General features: G+C 51.8%; 1 protein-coding gene across 3 annotated transcripts in view; it reads right to left on the reverse strand.

Moving 5' to 3' along the window:
• Positions 1-3,388: 3,388 nt before the first annotated feature.
• Cfap65 (cilia and flagella associated protein 65) overlaps positions 3,389-23,251 on the reverse strand; it is a 33,260-nt gene continuing 13,397 nt past the window's right edge. For 2 of the 3 annotated variants that reach the window (XM_036173377.1, XM_036173378.1), the window contains exons 14-34: positions 22,207-22,452; positions 21,229-21,453; positions 20,233-20,391; positions 19,902-20,052; positions 19,478-19,606; positions 18,258-18,471; positions 17,847-17,975; positions 12,309-12,485; positions 12,015-12,081; positions 11,738-11,848; positions 9,797-9,988; positions 9,532-9,690; positions 8,469-8,612; positions 8,069-8,182; positions 7,760-7,867; positions 6,388-6,432; positions 5,975-6,177; positions 5,327-5,455; positions 4,342-4,827; positions 3,608-3,745; positions 3,389-3,500 (exon numbers count right to left, since the gene is read on the reverse strand). In XM_036173377.1, the coding sequence (XP_036029270.1) occupies positions 3,389-3,500; positions 3,608-3,745; positions 4,342-4,827; positions 5,327-5,455; positions 5,975-6,177; positions 6,388-6,432; positions 7,760-7,867; positions 8,069-8,182; positions 8,469-8,612; positions 9,532-9,690; positions 9,797-9,988; positions 11,738-11,848; positions 12,015-12,081; positions 12,309-12,485; positions 17,847-17,975; positions 18,258-18,471; positions 19,478-19,606; positions 19,902-20,052; positions 20,233-20,391; positions 21,229-21,453; positions 22,207-22,452 (3,438 nt within the window). Of the gene's footprint in view, positions 3,501-3,607; positions 3,746-4,341; positions 4,828-5,326; positions 5,456-5,974; positions 6,178-6,387; positions 6,433-7,759; positions 7,868-8,068; positions 8,183-8,443; positions 8,613-9,531; positions 9,691-9,796; positions 9,989-11,737; positions 11,849-12,014; positions 12,082-12,308; positions 12,486-17,846; positions 17,976-18,257; positions 18,472-19,477; positions 19,607-19,901; positions 20,053-20,232; positions 20,392-21,228; positions 21,454-22,206; positions 22,453-23,251 lie in introns of those variants that run through there. The other variant, XM_036173376.1, reaches the window with a different exon arrangement.

Below are 23,251 nucleotides of genomic sequence, written 5' to 3' on the forward strand. Positions count from 1 at the left end.
TGACAGGGAAGACAGGAAGCAGGCTCTGGCTTCGAGCAGGAAGGGGGAGGGGCAGCCCGCACACCAGCTGCTGTGTACCCCCTCCTTCCATCCCAGCACCTGCAGGCTTGTCAGACTCCACCTCGGTCTGAAGGGGAGGGACCCAGAGGAGAGGCCAGATGCCCCGCAGTGGCCTGGAAAAGTGAATCTTGGAAATGGGTAGGGGGTGGGGATATGGGGAAGGTGGCTTTAGGAAGGGGTGGGTGGTAATGTCTGTCACCAGGCCAGATCCTCAGCCCACTGTGTGGTCTCTTTTTTGTCACCCTACCTCCAAGGGCTGTTTTTAATATGCCCTGGGGACCACTCCAGGGAGGGACCTCCATTGTGCAGACTCAAGGTCTAGAAGGCCCAAGGAGCGCTAGCTCCATGCCATCGTTGGGGAGGGGAAGAGTGTGATGTCAAAGACACAGAAGGCGATCCAGGCTGCTGAAGGGTAATTTCGATCCGTGCCAGTGAGGGCAAGGGAGAAGGACTGTGCCAAGGGTGAACCTGGTCCAGGAGGCCAGGATGGGGATTACGTATACCCATCTGGGGACATGTGGATCTAGCCTGGCCTTGGGGCTAGCTCAGGCAAGAGCCCAGCCTCCCCTCATCAGAGCCACTTTAAAATCATCCCTCAGGAGCTCAGCAGATCCTGTGGGGCTCCTGGGCAGCAGTGCCAGTGGTGGCGCATGGGACAAGACAGCACTTGTGGGGACATTTGAACTATGGCCCTGGTTTCCCATCTTCCTGGCATTGCTTCTGTCTTGGTGTGTGGGGTACCACTCTCCACCATTGCTCCTTGACCCGCATGGGAAACCAGCCAAGGGTTCCTGGCTGCTGGGTGAGGATGCTTTTTCTGTCATCCTACAGCTGGTTTTATCTAACCTATGCCTGGCCTTTGTCACCACACATTCTCAGAAGCGGGAGTGGAAGGCACCTGGAACCAGAGGATAGACTCACTCTTCTGTGGCCTAGCCTCTTCCCCCTCTGCGGAGCTCTCAGGCTGAGTTCCTCTGCCAGAGTGTAAGACAATCCCCTTCTTGCAGGCCAGGTCACAGCATTTTAAGTAACTGAAATGGAGGTGGCCCATCCCAGGTCTGGGTTGTGACTAATGATCCATGGCGGAACTCTGGCTGGGCTGAGCGCTTACCTAGACTCACTCAGACTAGCCTGTGGGACTGGGATGCAGAGAATACAAGATTTATGGGGTTTGAGAAAGGTGGTGAGCTCTGTCCTGTGTCTGCAGACCCTGCGTTTGTCCTCTTTGGTGTCTGCTGATCTCAGATTTGATTGGACTGAAAAACGGACCCAGGAGGTGGTAGAAGTGAAATTTTGGGGTGGCAGCGGCAGCATGGAAGGGTAGATTTGAGTCGACACAGAAGTCTTCAGCTCACGATACCCGGGTTTTCTACACCTCACAGCTCTGGCACCGACTCTTAGGTTAAAGGGATTCACCAGAATGCTCGGAGCCCAGGAACCAGGTTAAAGAGGTTGGCGGAGGCCCTCACTCTTGTGAGAAACAACGCTGCCTCTTTTTTTTTTTTTGCAAATGCGACAATCAAGAGGCTGGGAAAACACTTGCCCAAGGCCACAGAATTCGCCCCGACCGAGCGGGGCTAGAATCCCAGTTTCCACCTTCAGAAGGGGATCTGTTCTGGACCTCGGCCCACTCCAGCCACCCCGCTGGAGCCTGCTCAGCCCGCATTACCCTGCAGCGAGCTGTGCCTGGCAGCTCAGAGTCTGCGGGCAGGGCAGGCGGGGCCTGCTGGGAGCCGGATGTCCCCCGGGCACGGTGCGCGCAGTCTCTGCGACCCATATGGTGGCGGTGGCGGCGGCGGCGGCGGCGGCGGCGGGCAGGTGCTTGCTTGCGTGGCGATCGGGCCGGCCCCGGGGCTGCTGTGGAGCCGCCCCGGCCTCACGCGAGCCGAACGAACAAAACGCTCAGGTCCGGTTTGTGCGAGGGGCTCGTCGCGGGGCCGGAGCGGAGGACCCGGGGGCCTGGCGGCGGTCGGTCGTCGGCGATGTCTCGTGGGCGATCTTCCTCGAGCGCGGCGCCACACCACGCTCCGCTAGCTGGCCGCCGCTCTCCCCTGCGCACCGGTGTAGCTGACACGTCGGCTGCAGCGGCGGACGGACGCCACAGGTGCACACCTGGCCCGCCCCTCCCTCCCCGGCCACCCTCCTCCGCAGCTTTCCTGCCCCTCCGCCCAAACCAGCCAGGCTTGGCTTCGTCCCCAGCTCACGCCCGGGAGCCTGTGCCCAAGCCTGGGTTCAGAGCACTCTTATACTGCCAGTTCAGTCCCCGCCCCTACACACACACACACACACACACACACACACACACACTGTCCGGGCGCCCGTTTGCTCGGGGCAAATATTGACTCATGGAGGCGGAGCGTCCCCCTCCCCCGCCCTGGCTCAGAGACCAAGCTTCTGCAGAGGCCTTGGCGGCCCGGGGTGGGGGTTGGGGGGGGGGAGTGGAACGCAGGGAGGGTGCCGGGGACCTGAGCGCCTCTGGAACAACACCAGATGTCACTTTTCCACCCACCTGCCTCTGAGCTCAGGGAGGAGCAGAGGACAAGAGGCTGCCGGGCCGGGCTTAGGGAAAAAACAGAGGCCGACGTCCTAGTGAAGGCAGACCATCTCTGGGTCTGAGTAATGGAGGTCATTTAGCAGCGCCTGTAGCCCCTTAAACCGTGGCTTCCAAAAGTGCCTGCTGCTATTGCGTACCTCAGTTTCCCCTACTTCTTAACCTTTTTTGTTTGTTTATTTTGGTTTTGGTTTGGTTTTTAGATGACAGGCTTTCTTTATGTAGCTCTGATGGATTGTTCTGGAATTAGCTCTGTAGACCAGGCTGGCCTTGAACTCACAGAGATCCTCCTGCCTCTGTCTCCCGAGTGCTGGGACTAAAGGCGTGCGCCGCCACTGCCCGGCCTCTTCTTATCCTCTTAGCAGATGTCAGGGAACCAGGCTGGTCCTGGAGGTGTTGGTGAACAGATGTGGAAAGGAGTGTCCATCCAGCCTCCGTGGCCACCTGTTTAGCCCACCAGGCCTAGCACTGGGGTTCTTTGTTTTCCACTGTAGCAAAGACCAGCTGTGCCCCTCCTGAAATGCCTTCCACTGGCCAGACTAAGTCCAGCAGCTCTCTGCAAGTATCCAGCACTATTACCAGCCCAGGGGAAACGCATCCTCTCATTTCTAAAGGTATGGCAGGTCTCTACAGTCCACACCAGCGGCTCTCCCCTTCCTTCCACACATCTCAACATACGTCTTTCTCCAGGCAGGGGGAAATAAAATCCAATTATATGGGGAGAGGGGTGCTAAATGTTTTACTAGCAGGACGATAAAGAGGGGACCAGGGGGGAAATTAGACAGGCATGTAAGAGGGGCTGGATGATGGCACCAGCAAACAGTCAGTAGGGAGCTGTATCTCTGGGCAGATTAATTCTCCTTGTTGCATGGGCAACAGGGTGTCTGTCCTGCAAAACAGAAAGCCAAGGGTAGGAATGACGTGAGGCTTCCAACCACATCTGAATGTGTCTCCTGTCTTGCTCCCCTCCAGGCAATGAGTATAACCCCAAGAGACCTGTGCACGCTGACTGGTGGCAGGGCAATGATGCGGGGCCTGGAAGTGAGTACCACTTCTCCACGGCTTGCCTCCACCAGTATGTTCTGGATCATGTTCTCTAGTATCGCCTCCTGCAGGTTGGCAAAGGCGGGGAGCCTGGGAGGAGGGGGTTGCTCTTGTTAGCCAGGTTGCATACAGATCTACAAGCCGCTTTTCCATTTAACGGCATGCAAGTGTGCCATGCGGTGGGCTCTGCTCAGATTCCCATTGGAACCCCTACCCCCCAGCCCTAACACTATGGGGGGCATCCTGTTGCAGCGTCACAGATGCTAAGGTGTGTGGCTAAGAATCAAACCTGGCAGTTGCTACTGCAGAGCCAGGTTTGGGGGATGGTAGTGGGAAGAGGATGCAGAAGTGGCTGTGTGGGGCCAAGGAATCCCAAGGGACAGAAGAAACTGCCCCCCAAAAAGTCCCAGGGGAAAGTGGTATCAGGAAAGTGGAACTTGTCTGCTGGCCCCCCCCAGTCTATTGAAGAGACTTTAGAGACTACCACCCGGTAGCAGCACTGTGCTGGTAAATGCTACCAATCCGGTATCACATGCTCTGTAAAACTGGGGTCCGCTCTTTGGAAAATCCTCCCACCCAAACCTTACACTCCCCTGGGACCCGAGTTAGGAAGAGCGTCTCACCCAGGTTGGGGCCAGCCTCGGTGTAAGGCTCTTCCCAGTTCTCCTGTGGTCCCAGTGGCTCACCTTCCAATGGCCTCCTTCTCGTCCTTCTCTTGCTCTTCCTTGATGACGATTTTCAGATCCTGCTGCCAATGCCACTGCGGGGACTGCTGGGACTCGGAGGGCTGTGGCTGTGTGGTGGCCTTAATCTCTGACCAGGTCAACTTGACTTCCTTGTCTATCTCCTCCTCCATCTCCTCCTTGCTCAGTTCCTCCTCTTCTCTCTCCTCCTCTTCCTCTTCTTCTGCCTCCTCCTCTTCTTCCTCTTCCTCTTCATCATCCTCATCACCTTCCCCTGCATTCTTTCCATAGCCATATTTGTCCTCGTCTTTGTCTTTTTCATCCTCAAAGCAGCTGGAGGGAAGGGACAGGATGGGCATTAAGTACAAGCTGCTCTTCTGGGCCAGGAACCTGGCTGACTGCTCGTTCCAGAACTGGCAGAAGTAAGGAACCTGCTCCACCAGGCTTTGGTCCACAGCCTCGTGGAAATTCTTGTCTTCCAGTAGGCCCCTAGGCAGGAAGAAAAAAAAAGGAAGAGATGGGATATAACAAAAAGGCTTTCAGCTAGTACAATGTTGGCTGGCTCCCCTGCTTCCTAAGGGACAGTTCTGGCTACTGTTTTTACTATCAAGGGCTAGGTCTGGAAGGAAAGCCCTTGGAACAAGGCATCTTTGATCCCTGTAGACTTAGAAGTGAACAGGATGTGAGGCAGGCAGAGCCAGCAAGTCACAATGACACAGATAAAGAGCAGGGCTCCCGACGTCATAGGGAACTGGCTCTAGATACATCAGGACCAGCTGTAGAAAGGGAAATCACCAGGACTCAGCTCTGGAGGTCTGTCTAACCAGCTCTATTAGACCTGTTCTGTCCCAAGGATCCTCCAGGAGAGGGATCTTGCAAAGGAATTCTCTTTTCCTCAGATAGAGGAGTATTGGAGTTTCCGAAGCTTTCTCCAACGCAGCTGGAGAGATGGGAGGGTGAGGATGAAGGGGCACAGAGCAGTTGGTACCTGATGATGGTGGTGAGACAGTCAACCAGAAGCTGCTTCTTCTGCCTCGAGATAGGACTCTCCTTTTCAGGGAGTTCTTCCTCAAAAGGTTTCGGCTCTTCCCTGGAGGATTTCTTCTTTGGCAGCTCCCTGGAGTAGACCAGGATATTCTGAGTGGACTTGGAAAACTACTATGCTGTAGCAGCGGGGCACAAGCCATGGTAAGGACATAAGTATGCTGGCCACAGTCCCAGCCTTAACACAATGTAGTTGCTGTCCTAAGAGGGCCACACCCAACCCTTAGGTTAGAGCAGGACCCAGAGGCTCCAAGATGGCAAAAGAGGAGAGTGGGAAGCCTTGGTGGATTTCTCAGGGGCCTCTTTATTACCCTCTTCCAAATGACTTAAGCATCGAGGCCAGCCTGGTCTACAAAGTGCGCTCCAGCCAGGGCTGTTACACAGAGAAACTCTGTTTCAAAAAACTACAAACCAACCAAGCGACTAACCAACCAACCAACCCAAGGGACCTAAGCAGCAATGATGGCGCCCTATGACTGCCTCCGCTCTTGCGTCAAACCTTCCTAAAGGTTGAGTGTGGACTCCACTGCTCTACAATGGGAGAGAGGACTCTGATGAGAGGAAGGCAGCCCATGCTTTCCCAAGAGTTCACCGGTACAGGAAGTGGCAGGGAAACTCTGAGAAGAAGTTGGCCAGGTAGAAGTCAATGGCATGGGCCCTCGCAGTGAGGCCTAGACAGAGCAGGCCTGGCACAGGTGGTTGAGGACGTGGCCACGATGTCTCCTCCTTCACCAGCTTCAGGTTCCAGCTGGCAGGCCGGCTGAGAGATGGTTGGTTTGTGATGGGAGGCAGTGTCTTTAGGAAGAGGCAGGCATAGGTGGTAGGACAGCGCCACTCCCGCAGCTGGTGGGTCCCCTGGCCGAGTTCCCTGGGACTGTGGACTTGCTGCTAGTACTTTCCTCCCTCCCTTCTAGGAGGCTGGCTCAGGGCTTGAGAGGATCTCTGAGGGCAGACGAGGACCTTTTCTCAGTTACCCCAAGAGTGGCATGGGGCTCTCTGGCTTACCTTATATTTCTTCACAGGTTCACAGGCTGTGCAATATTCTCTCCTCTGTAAGAGAGATCCCAGTTTAGGATGTGACAGCCCCATGTAGGTCCACTTCCATCTCTCTCTGTATAACCAGACCTGGCTTCCCTCTGGGTTTTTGCCCACTGCCCAGTGCTACTCCTTTCTCGAACCTTCCCTAGGTAAGTGCCGCCTGGGAACACGCAAGGGAAAATCTGTTTAGTCAAGTGAAGGCTGGAGAAGGACCTGTGATCAGATGTAGGGAGGCGGGCCCTGAGGGTGCTTTGCCCTTGGTACCCTGGGTCTTTGAGACTCAGAGAGACAAGGAAACAACCTACATTCTGAAGCCAGTTAGAAAGCAGTCGTGCGTCCTTATAAGATCTGTGTTCACAGGGGCCCAAGCTTCAGGGGAGCAGATGCTTCTCAGAGTTCTATGTGGTGGTCGCAGAGGAAATTGAGAGATAGGAACATGAGTGGAGGAAGGTAAGAAAATTAGGAGGAACTAAGGCGTTCTATGTTTCCTGTTGGTCTCCCTGCAGAAGCATAGCAGCCTGTGCTGTGGAAATGGTCTCCGGACACTAGGCTTGACTATAGGCACACCGTGTGTGTGTGTGTGTGTGTGTGTGTGTGTGTGTGTGTGTGTGTGTGTAATGTTGACAGCAGTAGCTCCATGGTGGATATTTCGCTAGCATTAGAATGTATTTTAAAACATTTGTTGTTGACTGAGTGTGGTGCCTCATGGAAGCACTTAAGAGACAGAGATAGGAAGAGTTCAACTCCCTGTTTAAAAAGCTGAATGCCCAAATCCCCATATTTTATACACAAAAGGGGGACAAATGCTACAAAGAATTCCCATCATTCAGTCACTCAGCGCTGTCTATTAACAACTCAGGGCCAATCTGGCCTTACCTGTCTCTCACCTGTGGGTTATCTAGAAGAAAATCCCTCCCTCACGTTATTTTCATTTTGCAGTTAAGGGATTGAGAGGTTAAGTGGCTTAACCACACAGTTAGCAAAGGTCAAAGCCAAGAGTCAAACCTAAGGCTCTCTCCAGAGCCTGTACCTAAAGCCACCAGGCCACAGCGTCCATCGGTGAGCCCTGTGTCGTTCCCTTTGTCTTCCCAGCACTCTGCACACAGCAGGCACTCACAAAATCCTTCTGTGTGAAGCAGGCAATGGCCAGCCAGCCTTCCTCACACTGGGTGGCTCAGGACAGCTGTGGAGCTGCTATCCTGAGTCTAGTGAGTAGAATCTAGTCTCTTAGGGCAGATTGGCCAGTTTCACATGGAGGGCTACCCCAGGCTGTCACTTCTGTCTCTTCTGCTGAGGCCGGTGGGGTCTGGGAATGTGAGGCCCGTTCAGCTCTCCTCACCTTGACTTTCTTATCTGTGATGGTGAACTCCACCTCCTGCCGTGCCTTCTCCTCCTGCCATTCCTGTAACTCCTTGTGGTACTGATGCATGAGTTCCTGCCGGTAAACCTGAGACCAGCACAGGGCAAGAGAAGGCCTAGATCTGCAGGCCCTCAGCTAGAGCTTACCTTGGGCCCTTCCAAGAGTTGGCTCCTGCCTTTCCCTGGGGGTTTGGAGACCTCAGAACCCTCCTCTAGCTCATATTTGGGAGCTGTGTCTCAACCCCCTCCCACCCCACCCCCCTTGTTTCTCTCTGAAGCTGGTCCCTACCTTACATATCAGGTCCACACTGTAGAAGCTGGCATGAACTGAGGCCTTTAGGGTCACCAGGATTGGGGCTGCCTGTTCGGGAGTCACTTCTCCTTCCATGGGGCTCACAGACACCTGTTGATTTAGGGAAGGGGTCTGTGGATTTGGGGAAAGAGGATAGAAGGAGGCAAGGTGGTACAAGATGGGATGGGATGAGAAAGAATGGACGAGGTGGGATGGGATGGAATAGGCCAAGAGGGAATGGGATAGAAGAAGATGGGGTGGGGCTGGCGGGGTAGCAAGAGATGAGAAAGGGCGCGATGGAACGTGACAGGATAGGATGAGACGGTGTGCGACAGCGCAGAATGAGTCTGGAGCCTTGCCCTAAGTTCTGACCTTAGTGGAGCAAATGGACTCTAACCTCTCCAAAATCTAAGGGCCTTGGCTTCCAGGTGAAGACAATTGTTTCATTTTTGGAGACGTTGTTGAGGAAGAGCAGGCGGCTACATTTGCTCTGCACAGGGATGTTTCCCAGGGAGATGTGGGACTGGGACAGGAAGATATTCTGTTGGTGAAGACAGCACAGCATCAACTTCGGGGGCGTGAAGAAGAAACTGCAGAAACACTACCAGTTCCTGTGCATTGCCCACTGGGCTGTTAGTATGTTCGCTTTCCACACATCTGACCCTCGCGGTGGCCCTGTGCGGTAGGTACATTTGATGTTCTCTTGTGTTGGGTGTGTTAGGAAGGTTCAGGGGGCACAGACAACTCTCCAAATTCCTCTCACATGCAGAGCTAGGATAACTGCCCAAAGCCTCACCCTGAAGCCTGCTGCATTCCCAGGGTTTCCAGGGTCCATCCTGAATTAGGGGTCTAATGGGGCTCTTAACAGAAAAGTGGGCAAGTGTGCAGTGATTTGATGGGTGGGTCCATGGATAGATGGTTGTATAGAAGGATACAGACATTAGTAAGTGGTATGAGGGTCAAAGGGTAGATGGAAAAATAATTGAATAAGTGTGTGGTTAGATGTAGGCTGCCCAACAATAAGAAGCATGTGGATTAAAGGTAGTATTAGTGACCACTAATATCTTGAGAAAAATCTACCTGAACCCAAGAGAGGGACTGTTCTATATGAAGACAGTACCTAGAATAGGAAGATTTCTTTATACATCTTGCTATATTCCTTAGCCCTATGCTTACAAAAAAGGCTGGGATCAAGGGTGCTGAAGCAGGGGCAGTGTCCGAAGCATACTATACACCGTACACACATACTATGTCTAGTATACCAAGGATACTAGATGTCAGCTGACAGGGCCAGACTCTTGAAGAGCTGGTGCTCTTCGAAGCTGGAACCAGGCTGATTCCAAGTCTCACCCTCTATCCCTCCTTAACCTGTATTCTTTTTCTCCCTAGCCTCCCCAGCCCTTGATCCTGGCTACCCTTGACTCCACTGCATCAGGCATTCCAAGCCCCCTTTCTCCCACCTGTCCAGGCACCATCAGCCTAGAACATATGGAACTGTTGTCCCACGAGGATATGTTGTGGAAAGGGGCTGTGTCACCCATGACATAGGGGTCGTATCCCACTCCTTGGAAGTGGATGACAGCTGAGTTCCATCCGAGGATGTGTATGGGTACATCCACCTGGGAAGTTACAGAGGTGGGAAAGGGACCGGTGAAATCAGGGTACAGTGAAGAAGTCACAACGCCAACCCCAACCATTCCCAACACCGTCCAGGCCACTGCTCACTGTGTAGGTCTTGGCCTCGATGGGTGAGAAGATCCACAGGGTCCGAGCAGTAGTACCTGGCTGGATTTCCCCTTTGGGGTTTAGGCAGCAGAAAATTGGATGGTCAAAATTTTTCTCTTGAACCTGTGACAGAACGCTGACCTGGACCTCATATGTCACGGGCACTGAGCCACCATTGTATAGCTCATAAATCTGCAAGGGCAGAAATGGGGAGATAGTCAACTGGCTCAAGACTGCAGAGCGGAGAGCCTAGGACTCTGTCTGTTTGGGGAGGGCAGGTCATCTTCACAAAAAAACTGAAGGTCTCTGGGCTCCACCCCACCCCCCCCAGTCATTTTCCCCCTCTGGCCTGATACTTGGCTATTCAGTCTCTAACATTTTAGGATACCAGCAATTCTTTTTGGAAAACAACAGCAGCTTACTTCATTTGCCCTCAATTTACGCTTGCCAAGTTTATAAAAGGCCCCGATATGAGTGTCCTTCATGTTGGGATTTGAGGAAATGTCTACATATGCCTATATACCATCCAAACACTTTATTGTCTAAGACTTTCAGTCTTGTCCACCATGAAGACTGCCACTTTCCATGTCTGCTATTAGAGGAAGTCCTGCTTAAAGAGAGTGGGGAAGGGTTCTGAAGAACCAAAGAACGCCCCCAAAGGATGTCTTGGAGAAAAAACCAGATCTGTTCTCCTCTAATCCTTTTTTTTTTAAGAGCTAAGAATGAAAACCAGATAAAAACAAAGAGTTCACCAGGGTTTGGTCCTGGACCTTTTTCTCAGCACTCTCTCCTGAGTATGTTGACTTTGATCCATCTCATTGATCTCCAGATCCAGGGCTTTAGGCTGAGTATTTGTGCCTACTCTATACTCAAGTTCATTGGCTGAAACCTCATATCCAGGGCAGAGATCAAGTTGGTACTGGCAGAGCCCTCCTTCTTGCTGGCATGGCTTCCATAGTATGGGGAGTTGCAATGTAGGCTGCTCAGAGGAAATCAACAGTCTACCTAACCGTGAACCTGCAAACTACAATAAGGACCAGCATGGCAAAGATATGTCCATGGGCACAATAGTGATATAAATGTTCTGTGGGCAGCCAAATATTTTCTGATTAGATTTAAGACCCCTCTCCACAGGAGAAAATGCATGCCTAATTTATGGTTTAGAACCCATGGCCAGTGGTATATGAGCTAGGAATGCAGGGATGCACCAGACACCACCAAATCTTGGATCTCACCTGGCCTTCATTTTGGAATTCCCATCTCTCCCCCCCCGCCCCTCTCATTTGGGTGCATGTATGCATGTTTGCACACACATGTGGAGGCCAGAGGTGAACACAGGTATTCTCAAGCCAGCTTGGTTGGTGGAGAATGGTTTTTTAAAAAAGAGCTCTGACCTCCACACACACATGCACAAACATGTACACATACATACACATACAAAAGAAGTTTACGACTTCTGGAGATTCATATTCTTATCTCAGCTCTCTGGAAAGAGGAGCTTCTAAGATCAATGCTTTCCAAGCTGTGGCTGACACCTCCTGGCAAACAGGTCTAAATGAACTAATTGGGCCTTAGCTAGCACTTAAAACATAGGACAGAGTGATATTCAGAAGACATTATTTGTGTACTTTCTGTGTAGGGGCAGATTTGCAGTAATTCTAGTTGAATGTGTAGGTCAACACTGGAACACAGCACAAATGATATAAAACATCTTTGTGTGGTCCAGGATCTGAGAAGCTGGAAGACCCTTTTGCTAACAAGGGAACAATACTTTTGCATGGGAATGGAGCCTGGCAAAGTGCTTTAGTATCTGAAGACTTGGCCTTATATCTCCCCAGTTGTCCCATGTGGGACAGTGTCTTTCATCTTGTCAAGATAGACACAGACACCCAGAGATCCATACTCAGTCCTCTTGGTGACAGGATCACACAGACTACTGACCTGGCGCGGGGGCAGTGTGTCCCCAATGGGGACAGGAATGAACTGGTGGCTGGTAGAGGTGAAGTGCACATATTTCTGCTCCGGCCTTACTGTCACACCAATGAAGTGTAGCTGGAAATGAAGAGCCCATGAGTGGCACACTGCCCTTTGAGAACTGGCATGCCCAGCCGAGATACCGGCCCTAGGTCCCCAGGGGGCAACACTTCCTGCTCCTCTCTTGGATGTCCAAAGAGCTCCCATAGCCAGTCCCCAGGAGGACAAGGGTGTCAGGTCTCACCAGGATCTCCCGTCCATGGGACACCTTGAAGAGCACGGAGAGGTGGTCAGTGCCAATGAACAAGTGGCTGAAAGGAGGAGACAAGTTGGACAGTGAGTTCTGGAGTCTTCTCTGAGTGGGAAAACAAGTGTGCTTTGAGCCAGACAACCACCGCTCAGTTGCGATGAGGCAGAAAATGCGTGGACTTTCACTGCTGGGGATGGCTTCCCAGGGGGGATTGTCTGGAGTCATACAGAGAAAAGTCAGAGCTAGGGATCTCCTGGAAGGAAGGGCAGGGTATGGGGTGCGGAGCACCTGTATTTGAACTCCACCATCTGCTCCTGCCCAGGGCTCAGGCTCCCTGACTTGGGGTTGATGGAGAAGAGGCAGTTATCCTCTGCACGCATTTGGTGGAGCTCAGCGCTGTTAAGCTCTGCTTGCTCCACCCACAGATCCAGGTCCAGCTGCTGGTCGCTTGGAAAGAGGAAGGCCCTGGAGAAAGCAAGCGAGAGGAGTGAAGCCATGCAAAAGGTAGGTCAGTCAGAGAGACAGGCAGACAGAGGGGTTTTCACCACACCTCCTGCACCTTGCACCCCCCCCCCCCCCCCCGTTTCATAAGCTGGTCCAAGGTTCTGGTGAGCAAATGTAGCTAGGCGGATTCTCCTTTCATAACAGGGGTGCACACCTGTAGGACTAGCACTTGGGTGAATGGTCAGGAAGATGGCTGAAAGTCAAAGTCAATTAGGTCTGCACAGTGAGCTCCAGACTAGTCTAGGTTGAAGAATGAGACCCTCTGTGGTTGTTTAAATGAGAATGGCTCCTTGTATGTTTGAGAGCTTGGGCCCCTGTTAGTGGAACTGTTTGGGAAGGATTAAGAGGTGTGGCCATGTTGGAGAAGATGTGTCACTGGGGGTGCCAGGCCCAGCCTCACTCTTTCCCTGCCTGCTGCCTTCAGATCAGGATGTGAGCTCTTAGCTACTTCTCTTAGCTGCTACTACTACCATGCTGGTCTGCTCCCTGCCATAATGATCACGGGCTAACTCTAAAATTGTAAGCAAGCAGCCAGTTAAATGCTTCTTTTTATAACAGTTGTTTTGGACACGGTGTTTCGTCACTGCAATAGAACAGTGACTAGGACACTGTCTACAAACAAACAAGCAAACAAACAAACACTAACTAGACACAGGTGCAGACCCAGAATGAGTAAAGCAAAGCGAAGACTGGGACGCTCATTTTGGGAGCCAGGAGCCAAGGGAGTCACTTGTATAGGAGAGCCACTTAGGGCTGGCCACTGGTCCTTCTTCCATAAGTGCTGTGGAACAATCATTTTGTACTCTGTGAATATTTGTTCTTCTCATTGGTTTAATAAAGGAGCTAAATGGCCAATAGCCAGGCAGGTAGAGATTAGGTGGGACCCGTGGACAAAAAGAGAGCGTGAAAAGAGAGCACGGGGAAGAAGGGTGGAGTCATGGGGAGCCAGAGGCAGGGGAAGCAGGAGATGAATATGCCTTGCTGGAAAAAGGTACTGCCATTCGTTAGTGCCTAGATAAGAAATATGGGTTAATTTAAGTTGTAAGAGCTAGTTAGTAACAAGCCTGAGGTATCAGCTGAGCATTTGTAATATTAATAATAAGTCTCTGTGTGGCTATTTGGGGAGCCAGCTGGTGGGATGGTGACAGACTTTGCTTACACATCAGGTCTCAGGAAGGGGCCATTTGCGACCCCTGGCAATGCTGGCAGTACCACCCGGGGCCCTGAGAAGGAGGGTGTTGAGGCTAGCTTGGACACAGGCTAGAGAACAGGTTCCCAGAGGGCTGGTGATCAGGAAGCAAGCAAGAGCATGAAGAGAATCGCCCACACCCTGCAAGGCCTCACACTGTAGCAAAATAGATACTGCCATCCAGCCAGCTGCAAAACTGGAGACAAAGGGTCCCAAGGCCACCATTTGATAGGATTCTCTCAGAGAGACGAAGGGAATTGGCCCCAGCCACAAACTGGGCCAGAGATTGAACAGAGAGTACCCAGAAAGAGAAGGCAGAAGAGCCAACAAGCCTCCCAGGAGTCAGGGTACTAAACTCCAAATTCATGAGGGGGGTCTGTCTGGGTTCCTCTCACGTGGGAAATTTGAAAAGCAGATGCACACAGCGCTGGTAAAGTTCAGAAAGAGCAGACATCCCCAAACGGTGGAGTGAGAGGGAAGTTCTGCTACCTCTTGGAAAGCATTTGGCAGCATCTACTAAGACCAAACACATATGTGTTCTTTGACCAAGAAATCCTGCTTTAAGGAATCCACATGTGTGACTAAAATGCAGACATGAAAATATACCAACACATATTGAACATCTAAAAATATTTGTGTGTGTGTGTGTGTGTGTGTGTGTGTATGTGTGTATGTCATATGTGTACATGTGTGTGCGTGTGGGTGCACATTGCCATAGCATGCATTTGGTCAGAGGGCAACTCTGGGTATCAGTCCTTGCCTTCCATCTTGTTTGAGACAGGCTTTCTTTACCATCATGGGTGTCAGACTAGCGGCCCACAAGCTCCCAGGAATGACTCTTCTGTCTCCACGTCCCATCTTGACACAAGAACATGGGAGTTACAGACATGTGCTGCCGTGGCTGGCCTAACATGGGTTCTGGGATTCCAAACTCAGGACTTCATGCTTATACATCAACTGAACCATCTCCTCAGCCCCACACACTTATATTTATATACATGAAACTTTCTTTGGAGTGGCAAAAAGAGAAAAACATTTTGGGTTCTTTTTATTGGGAACAAAATCTTCCCGTAAAGGGGAGGCCTAATAACTTTAAGCAAAAGAATGTACTAGATCTATATGTACTCCACTATGTATGTTCTTCCTTCACAGAGCACATTCTGGAAGGGATATTGCTGTTAGAATGCTGACTGAAATCTGAATAGTATTGTGCCTTCACTATACAAAAACCAAAAGAATCACTCTGCAAAGCATCCAACTCTCTGCCTGTGGTGCAAAGGCTGAGAGCTGAGCGCACTCCCAAGCCCTGGCTGTCCCAGCATGGGCATGAGCCTGAGGAGGAAGGTTCTGACTGCAGGTGAGTGCTGCTTCTGTGCTTTTATTTGGGGGATGCTGACCAAGGGCAGAGTGGGAGCTCTGGCTCTTTCCAGATGCTCTGGGAAGTTTCTGCATCTCCTTTACACACAGTCACTCAGCTGCTCTCCTGATGAAATGATTTCACGGCCTCTTCCCTGGCTTTTTCTTTTCTTTATTTTTAATTAATTAATTAATTAATTAATTAATTAATTAATTTTGTTTTTTTGAGACAGGGTTTCTCTTTTCTTTGTGTAGCCTTGGCTGTCCTGGAACTTGCTCAGTAGACCAGGCTGGCCCCGAACTCTGCCTCTCCAGTGCTGGGATTAAAGGCATACGCCACTACCACTCAGCACCCTAACTTGTTCTAATGTGCATGCTTTCTCCCACATCTGGAGGAGAGCCACACCCAAATAATCCATCATGCCCTGGACCTTCCCCTTCTGCAGCGCCCATCTCCTCCGTCACTTAACAAGTCACAAGTTCAAACTCTCTAGAGGAAGACTCCAGGCCCTTCATGTCCTGCCTCTGCCTCTACCTCCAGCTGCATTCAAGGTCCTCCTTTTCTCAACTTCTTAAAAACACTACCCTCCTCCTCCTCCTCCTCCTCTTCCTCTTTCTCCTCATCATGCCAGGGATGGAACCCAGGGCTCTGTACATGCTAGGCAAGCACTCCATTACTGAGTGAGCCACTACACACTCAGCCCTCCCGAAAGTCTTTAGATCTCACCACCACCCTGCCAAATGTGCGCAGTGACCCCTGTGAGTATCCTATCTCCCTCCTTCTCGGGACACTACCCCATCCTGGGGTCCTGGGAGGCCATTCTACCCTGGGTTCCTGTTAACACTCAGAGGGCAGGGACTGGCCTGGTCCGTATTTCTATTCTCAGGATCGACCTGAAGCTTAATTTTAGGAAGCACCTGGGACAAATTTAGGCGGTGAAATCAAAGCACACCGTGGACAAAGGTTAAGCTGTGTACTTGGCGTCTTTGAGGCGGTCCACTTGGATACGAGGTACTATGCAACCATAGCCCAGAGTCAAACACAGTGGAAGTGTCAGGAGGAAAATGGTTGAGGGGGAAAGGCAGCTTCATGGCTCTCTGACCCTCCTTCTCAACTTGGGGTCTCCCTCTGTCCTGCCTACCCTCATCTCCAGGCCAACTCCACACTCTCCTTGCACCACTTGTCCTGGGAGGAATCCAAGATTCCATCTATTCTTTATGAGTGTAGCAGAGAAACGCTAGAGTTTGCAAAAAGAATCTTCTGAGAAATTGAAATGAACCACAGCACAAAAAGCACAGAAGAGTCGGGCCACTTGAACTCTGGAAGAAGCATGCCAGCTTCCTGTACTTTGGATCTCCTGCTGAGAGAATCCAGTCCAGTGAACTCTCCACCTGGGTCTTTCCTGCCCCGCTTGCCAAACTTCTGGGCCTTCTCCACAGCGAGTGTGAGCTGAGTTGCTCCTACACATACATGCCCACGTCCACCAAAATATCCCAGGACACAGGTCAAGCCCTGAGCTCTACAGATACTGGCTCCTGGCCTGCTTAGGGGGGGCCCAGTCAGTATCAAATCTGAAGCTCAAGGCAGGCTCTGGGCCTCCCCAACCATCAAGCTTTCCAGTTACTCCCAACCCTGCTTTTTCCTGTCAGTTGCCACCTAATGAGCCAACTTCTCCATCTCAACACCGGGAAGGTGTGAGGCAGTCGGAGTTTAGGGGTAACCTTTATACGCCTATCAGTACAGAGACCCTTCCTTCATCCTACGATCCTCTAAGAGATCCTCTGCTCAGGCCAGCAGGTTCTGACCAGACGCCCCTGCTTGTGTCTTCTCCCTCCCTCACCTTCTCAGCACCCTCAGGCTGGGTCTCATCTCCCTCAGCCTGATCCAGACAAAGACCCTTCTTTTATACTTCTCATTAGGCAACCAGAACTGAAGGTCTGTAAATAGACATTTACTAAGAAACCTAAGCATACTCATGCTAGGAATGTGAACAAGCCTGGCGTGGAAACAGGAAGCTTGCTGGGCATGAGTTCTGGGCTCTGATGAGAGGGCAGAAGAACAGAAGAGTGAGCTTGGCAGGTTCAGGTCATTAAGCCTGGCTTCCGGTGACCTGACCTGCGAGGTGACTCCGTTTTGTGGTCAGCCTCCACTTTGCTCAGTCATGCCCTCCAGTGGCAGGCTCCTCTGTGGCAGCAGATGCTTGTCCTCCATGCTAACCTAAATTTGCCTCCATTTGATCCCAGCCCCTGAACTGGGGATCTGGCAGGCAGCCGGGTGCCTAGACAGTCCTGATGTACAGAAGCTACTTGAAGCCTTCTTGCTGACTAACTGGGGTAGGCAGGCGCCCTGGAGTTGGTACATCTGGATTTGAACCTGGTTCTGCCTCTAACCAGCTGGGCATCTTTGACTGAGTCCTTAGTCCATTGCCCCTCAGGTCCTGTCTTTTGAACAAGCCTAGAGAGGGCTTTTTCACAGGACCGTAAAGATCCAGGATTGAAGGCTGGAAAAACACAGTGCCTGCTCTGTAGCATTCCTTCAGTTACTGATATAGCTGTAACCAGTTTCCAGGAACTGTACACTGCCCAGAGCCCAGCCAGCTGCAGCCAGTGACATCCCCCAAGTGCCGTGGGTAACCACAGTCTCCTCCAGGCCCCCCTTACCCTGCCACTGGGAGACCCACTGGCAGACCCCAGCTTTCCCGGGAAACCCCAGAAAGTGGCTGTTCCCTACTCCGGGCCTACAGGGCTCTGTCCTCAGACCCTCTGCCCAGCCATACCAGTCCAAGGACACCAGTCCACTGTTCTTCAGCATCAGGAGGACCACTGAAGGTGGGGCATTAAATGGCGCTGCTCCAAAATTGAAGTCCAGTTTTAGAGGTGTGAAGATCGGAGGTGTATGGCTCATGCTGTGAGAGGCAGAGAAATGACTCAGTGCAAAGCGATGGAGACATGTCAGAGCTCTCACCTTGGGTCCCACCCCCAGGTACAAAGCAAAAAGTCTGGAACTCAGGGTCAGTGAGGTAGCTCCTTAGTCCTTGCCTTCCCAGGTTCCTCTAGGAATAGACAAGAATTTGCTCCCCCACCCGCACCCCCTCTCAGTTTCCAGGGGGAAGGCCTGGTGTCAGAGTGTTGGTAGGTGGACTGTGGACATCTCCCGTATTTCCTGCCTGCCCCCAAGTCTAGCTTACCTGTGCCGGGTGGGCACTTTGTAGGTGAGCTCGCTGAAGGTTGGGTCTCGGGCCAAGTAACTATTGAGCACGTCGAGGTTGAAGAGGTGCCAGAGGTGCTTCCGGGTGATGCCCTCGGCACTGCCCATGGAGCAGATATCCAGGATGGAGAGTAAAGGAAACACAGCTACCAGAGAGACTTGGCACAGCTCCTGCCTTTCTCCAACCACACTGTCTGGGGGAGAGTAGAGGGGTTTTAGCTCCCCTGGGGGTGGGTGCAGAACCCTGGTCAGAAGCAGCGGCTGACCTTCAGTCTTGAGCACATTTCCGACGGCAGCCAGCCTTTGTCTAAGACTTTCTGTGTGCCAGGCACTGCTTTGTTTTAACACACATCCTGGCACTTCACTTGTACCACCATTGATTTTCAAACTTGTTGCAGCAAAGCACAATTCATAGACTGTTAAGAACTACACTTTGACACGTACAGTTCGGTGGGCTTTATATATTCACAGGCAGGCAACCATCACCACTAAGTTCTGTTTCTACTGTCCCCTTAAAACCTCAGTTCCAACTAGCCGACACTCCCCGTCTAGGCCTGCCCCACCTCCAGCTACCACTAACCTATTCTCTGGCTGTGTGTTCTATCTATTCTGGATGTTTCAAACAGGGAATCATCCAGGGCTTGGTTTTTTCTGACTGGCTTCTTTCACTTAGTGTCGCGCTTTCAATGCCCATCAGTGCGGCGGCATATGTTATCACTTTATTCTTTTTTGTGGCCTACAGTCCGTGATCGCCTCCCTTTTATTGATGGGGAAGGTGAGGCAGATTTAGGTAGTACCACACTGCCAGTAAACGTGGGAGAGTCAGAATCCAATCCCATTGGGTGACTATTCTTCTGATGCCTGTTCCAGGAACTTCCAGCTGGCACAGGGGACAATAACAACTCCATCTTATGGAGGAGAGAGCTGAAGCTTGACTCAGGATTTGCCTGTGATCTCAGTAGAAGGCAGCATATTTGCTGACTCTTGTCAAGTTGCCACAGCTCAGGGACACATGTATGGATAATATCTCAGGAACAGGCACAGTTACACACATCAGATCCCAAAGGCACAGTCCATCCTGCCCTCATCCTCTGGGCCAGCTTTTCTTGAACTGAGCATGCCTGTAGGGCTGTATCTCACAATTCACCTCTTCCCTTCTCCCCTTCCCGGGCCCCAAATCTCTGCTGAGTGCCCAGGTACCTTTGTGGGACAGGAGACAGTAGCTAATGGTCCAGAAATACTGGGAACGGCTCTTAGGACAGGCAGTCAGATAGATGGTATCCTGGGAATGAGGTGGCATGGTCCCCTCCAAGCGGTTGAATTCTAGAGCTGCTGGGAGACGGTGCAGGGGTCATTGGTGGGTAACCGGACAGAGGTGTCCTGGCCTTTCATGTTCCTTCTCAGATGCCTTCCCCTGGGTCACCACAACACTCCCTGAGAGCAGAGCAGGCTTGGGGTGGAAAGAACTATGCATCTGGCTGTCATTTGCACCTGCCCCAGTTACAAAGTGGAAATGCTACGTTTTCCACTGTCTTGCCTGACCCATACATGGTGTGGGTCATCTGTCTTACAGACACACAGAAACACGCCTCCCTGGCCCCAGACCCAGCCCAGGCCCCAGTACCACAGGGGTCACTGTTGAGGCCCTTGGGCCTGAGCTGCTCCAGGACCAGGCGGTAATAGAGGGTGCAGTTGCCATCGTTCAGGAGCACCAAAGGCTTGACCTCCCGGCTGTTCACCAGTATGTTCCCGAAGTCCAGCTCCTTTGGCTTAGCCTGCAATCACAGCCAGCCAGCTACTGGGGACTCCCCCAACCCTTAGCCTTCAGAGCATTCCCCAAGGAAAGGCAGATCTGAGGTTGTGCGCAAGGATCCATAATATCTTGTCCCGCCTTTTTAAGGTTGGGTACCTGGGACTTTCCCTCCCTCCTAGGTCCTGGCTCCACCTCCACTCACAGAGAGGCATCCAGTAACGCCCATGCCCACCAGCCGAATCCTGTAGTATTTGGTGGCTCGGGGATTGGTCTTTTGCAGCTGTCTGGCTTCCCAGACCCACATCCCCACTCGGAACAGATACTTGGTCTCCTCCAAAGGGCTGAAGGTCCATGTCAGTGTCTGGGGTCACAGAGACAATTCATTCTTGCATGCATGTGTCCAGGATGCCCCCTCCCTGTCCCCTGGTGGGGGCAGGTCTCAATACCAAAGCTTGACACCATTTTCCATCTGCCTGTTTATTCAAATGCTGAGCACATATCATATTATTTTGTCTCTGAAGCCCCTTAACCCTACATCCCCATGACAGGGCAGACTTCTTTTGATGGAAACTGGAGCCTCAGAGAAGTGGAATTCCTGGACTAAGTCAGAAAGCTGGTGACGGGGGCTGGGGCAGGACCTCAAATGCTTTCTATATGTGTGTATAGATTTCTCAGGGTCCTGTCTCCTATCCCTGAGTGTTTATGGGTACCAAGTACTGGTAGTTACTACTTTGCATCTGACCTACCTCAGACTAGGAACAATGTTTGTTGTTTTACGTGCCCATTTGGGTCCCCCTTTTGTACTAATCTGGAACACCCCTTCCTGAGAGAGTCACCCATTTGGACCATATCCAGCTGATTCAAACTACCTGCCAAGAGTCTTGCTGCTTGGATACCATGAATGATAAAATTTAGACATGCTGGGGCCCTGGCATCACTAATGCCACATTAAGTCCCAACTCTGCATTTCTAATATTGATCTTAATTAAATACTCTTCCCTTGAATCTCAATTCCCTGTAAGATGAGGGTGAGGAAGCTGTTACTAAAACCTTCTAAACCTCAGGCTGGGGCAGGTGACTACGGATTGCTCAGGTAGATGTACATCATAGGCCATGAGAACCACAAGTAAGCGATGGAAAAGGTAAGCATGACGGGTACCCTCTCATCTACGCTTGGCAATGGGGCCCAGACACTCACAAGATTCTCATAAGGATAGATGATGCCCTTGGAGGGCTGGACAGCCAGCATCTTTTGGTGCTGCTGGGAGACTCTCCATTCGAACTCCAGGGGCAGCCGTGAGGGGTTGTGAAAGGTGAGGTCGCTGGTAGAGGAACAGCCCACCCAGGTGGGCTTGAAAAAGATGCTTTTGCAGGTGTCCAGCTTCAGCTGCAAGGGCTCCTCTCTGCTCTGAATGCTCAGTTCCTGAGCCAGAGGAAGGGAGGAAGGGCAAGGCCATGACCTTTTGGCTCTCCTGACATGTGTTTAGGAGGAGGCATGGCTGTGCAGATTGCTACCCTTGGAAGGAGATAGACAGAGCTGCTTTCCAGCTTGAACATAGCAGCTTCTCTCAAAAGCAGATTAAGAAGAACCCAGAGCTAGATGTGGTAGATCACTCCAGAAATCCCAGCACTAGAGTAGATGAGGCAGGAGGATTGCCTTGAGTCCAAGACCAGACTGGCCTATGTAGCTTTGGAGCCTGTCCTGAAACTTCCTCTGTAGACCAGGTTGGCCTCGAACTCACAGAGATCTGCCTGGCTCTGCTTCCCGAATGCTGGGATTAAAGGTGTGCACCACCACTGCCCGGTTGTGATATACTGTCTTTAAAACACACACAAACATCAGACTCTCAGGGACCCAGAGAGGATGGATCAGTTTTTCGTGGGGTCAGGTGTGGGTCTGCTCTCTAGCCCTGCCCCTGCACTGGCTGAAAACAGCACTCTACCACCTACAGTGTGAGTCTGGGGTTACTGCAGATTTTTCTCTGGCCCCAGACTCCATAAAGCAGACAACTCACTGAGAAGCGGCAGAGCTGTCACGGGTGGAGCCCAGGGCTCGCTCCCTACTATTTCTCTTTATTAGAGAAATGCCCCCATCCCCACCCACCAGCTACTTTGGCAGGGACCCTAAAAATGTGGCCTAAGGACCCAGTCTCCCCACCCCACCCCCACCTCCTACCTTGAGATACTGGGGGTAAAAGTTGAATTGTAGGTAGAAAATGTGCTGCTTCCATGAGGTGCCCTTGGGGCATGTGCTGATAAGGAAGACCTGGTGGGCCTCAGGAGCTACGAGGCCAGAGGAGGGCCTCAGGGTGATGTCGGAGCTGCTGTTGGGGGCCAGGCTGAAGGTCAACAGCATGGGGCCTTTGTTGACCAGAAGCAGGCTTCTGTAGGAGGGCTCCCCGGAAGACACCGCTGGGAACATCTGGGAGTTGGGAGAATAAGAGGGAAAGGGACCGACCCTTCCTCAGGTCCTCACCCTAGATACACATTCAGGGACACTCAGGTTTGGATGATGCTGTCTCCAAGGAGACCAAGACCTCTGCACACAGCCCAACCACTGACGTATTCCTGATAATTAAGGGAGGTCACCTTAATTATCCTGCCACCAAAGAATACTTGTGTCCTCCAAAGACCTCCAGACATAGGGATGTGGTAGTCTCAGGTCCCAGGGAAAGTCGGGCCTCTAAGGCCTGTCCTCAAGTTTAGAGGAGGGTTGTTTTTCACAATGATTTCCAGTTACTCTTTGAAGACTTACTTTTATCCATCCTCATTCAGAAGATTAGGGTCATTAGCTCTTTTTAGATGATTCTCACTCAGGTGTTGGAGGGAGATCACCCACAATAGTCCCAGCTCCTAAACACCTCTCAGCCATTTTGGATGAGGCCAGGACTAGGTTAAATGCTAAACAGGCTTCACAACCCAAGGCCCATAATCCCTGGTCCAAGTTCCTATCTGGCTGTGCCAAAAAGTTCATGTGAGTCGGTACAGAAGCAACACAGGCTGCCATTAGACTGTGGAAAGGCCTCAAGTCACACTGGGAGGAGCTGGCCAGGGACCAAAGGCATCTGTGAAGGCACCCTTGAGCTTTAGTTGAGGGAGGGGCGGCCTCGAGATGGATATGAAAGAGGCCCAGGCTTGGGATGGTGAACAGAAGTGAAGCTGATGGAGAAAGCAGCATGGTCTCATGCCATTGTCTCAAAGAGGCATCCTTCCCAGTAGCA

This window comes from Onychomys torridus, chromosome 23 (genome assembly GCF_903995425.1).
Source record: "Onychomys torridus chromosome 23, mOncTor1.1, whole genome shotgun sequence".
Lineage (NCBI taxonomy): Eukaryota > Metazoa > Chordata > Mammalia > Rodentia > Cricetidae > Onychomys > Onychomys torridus.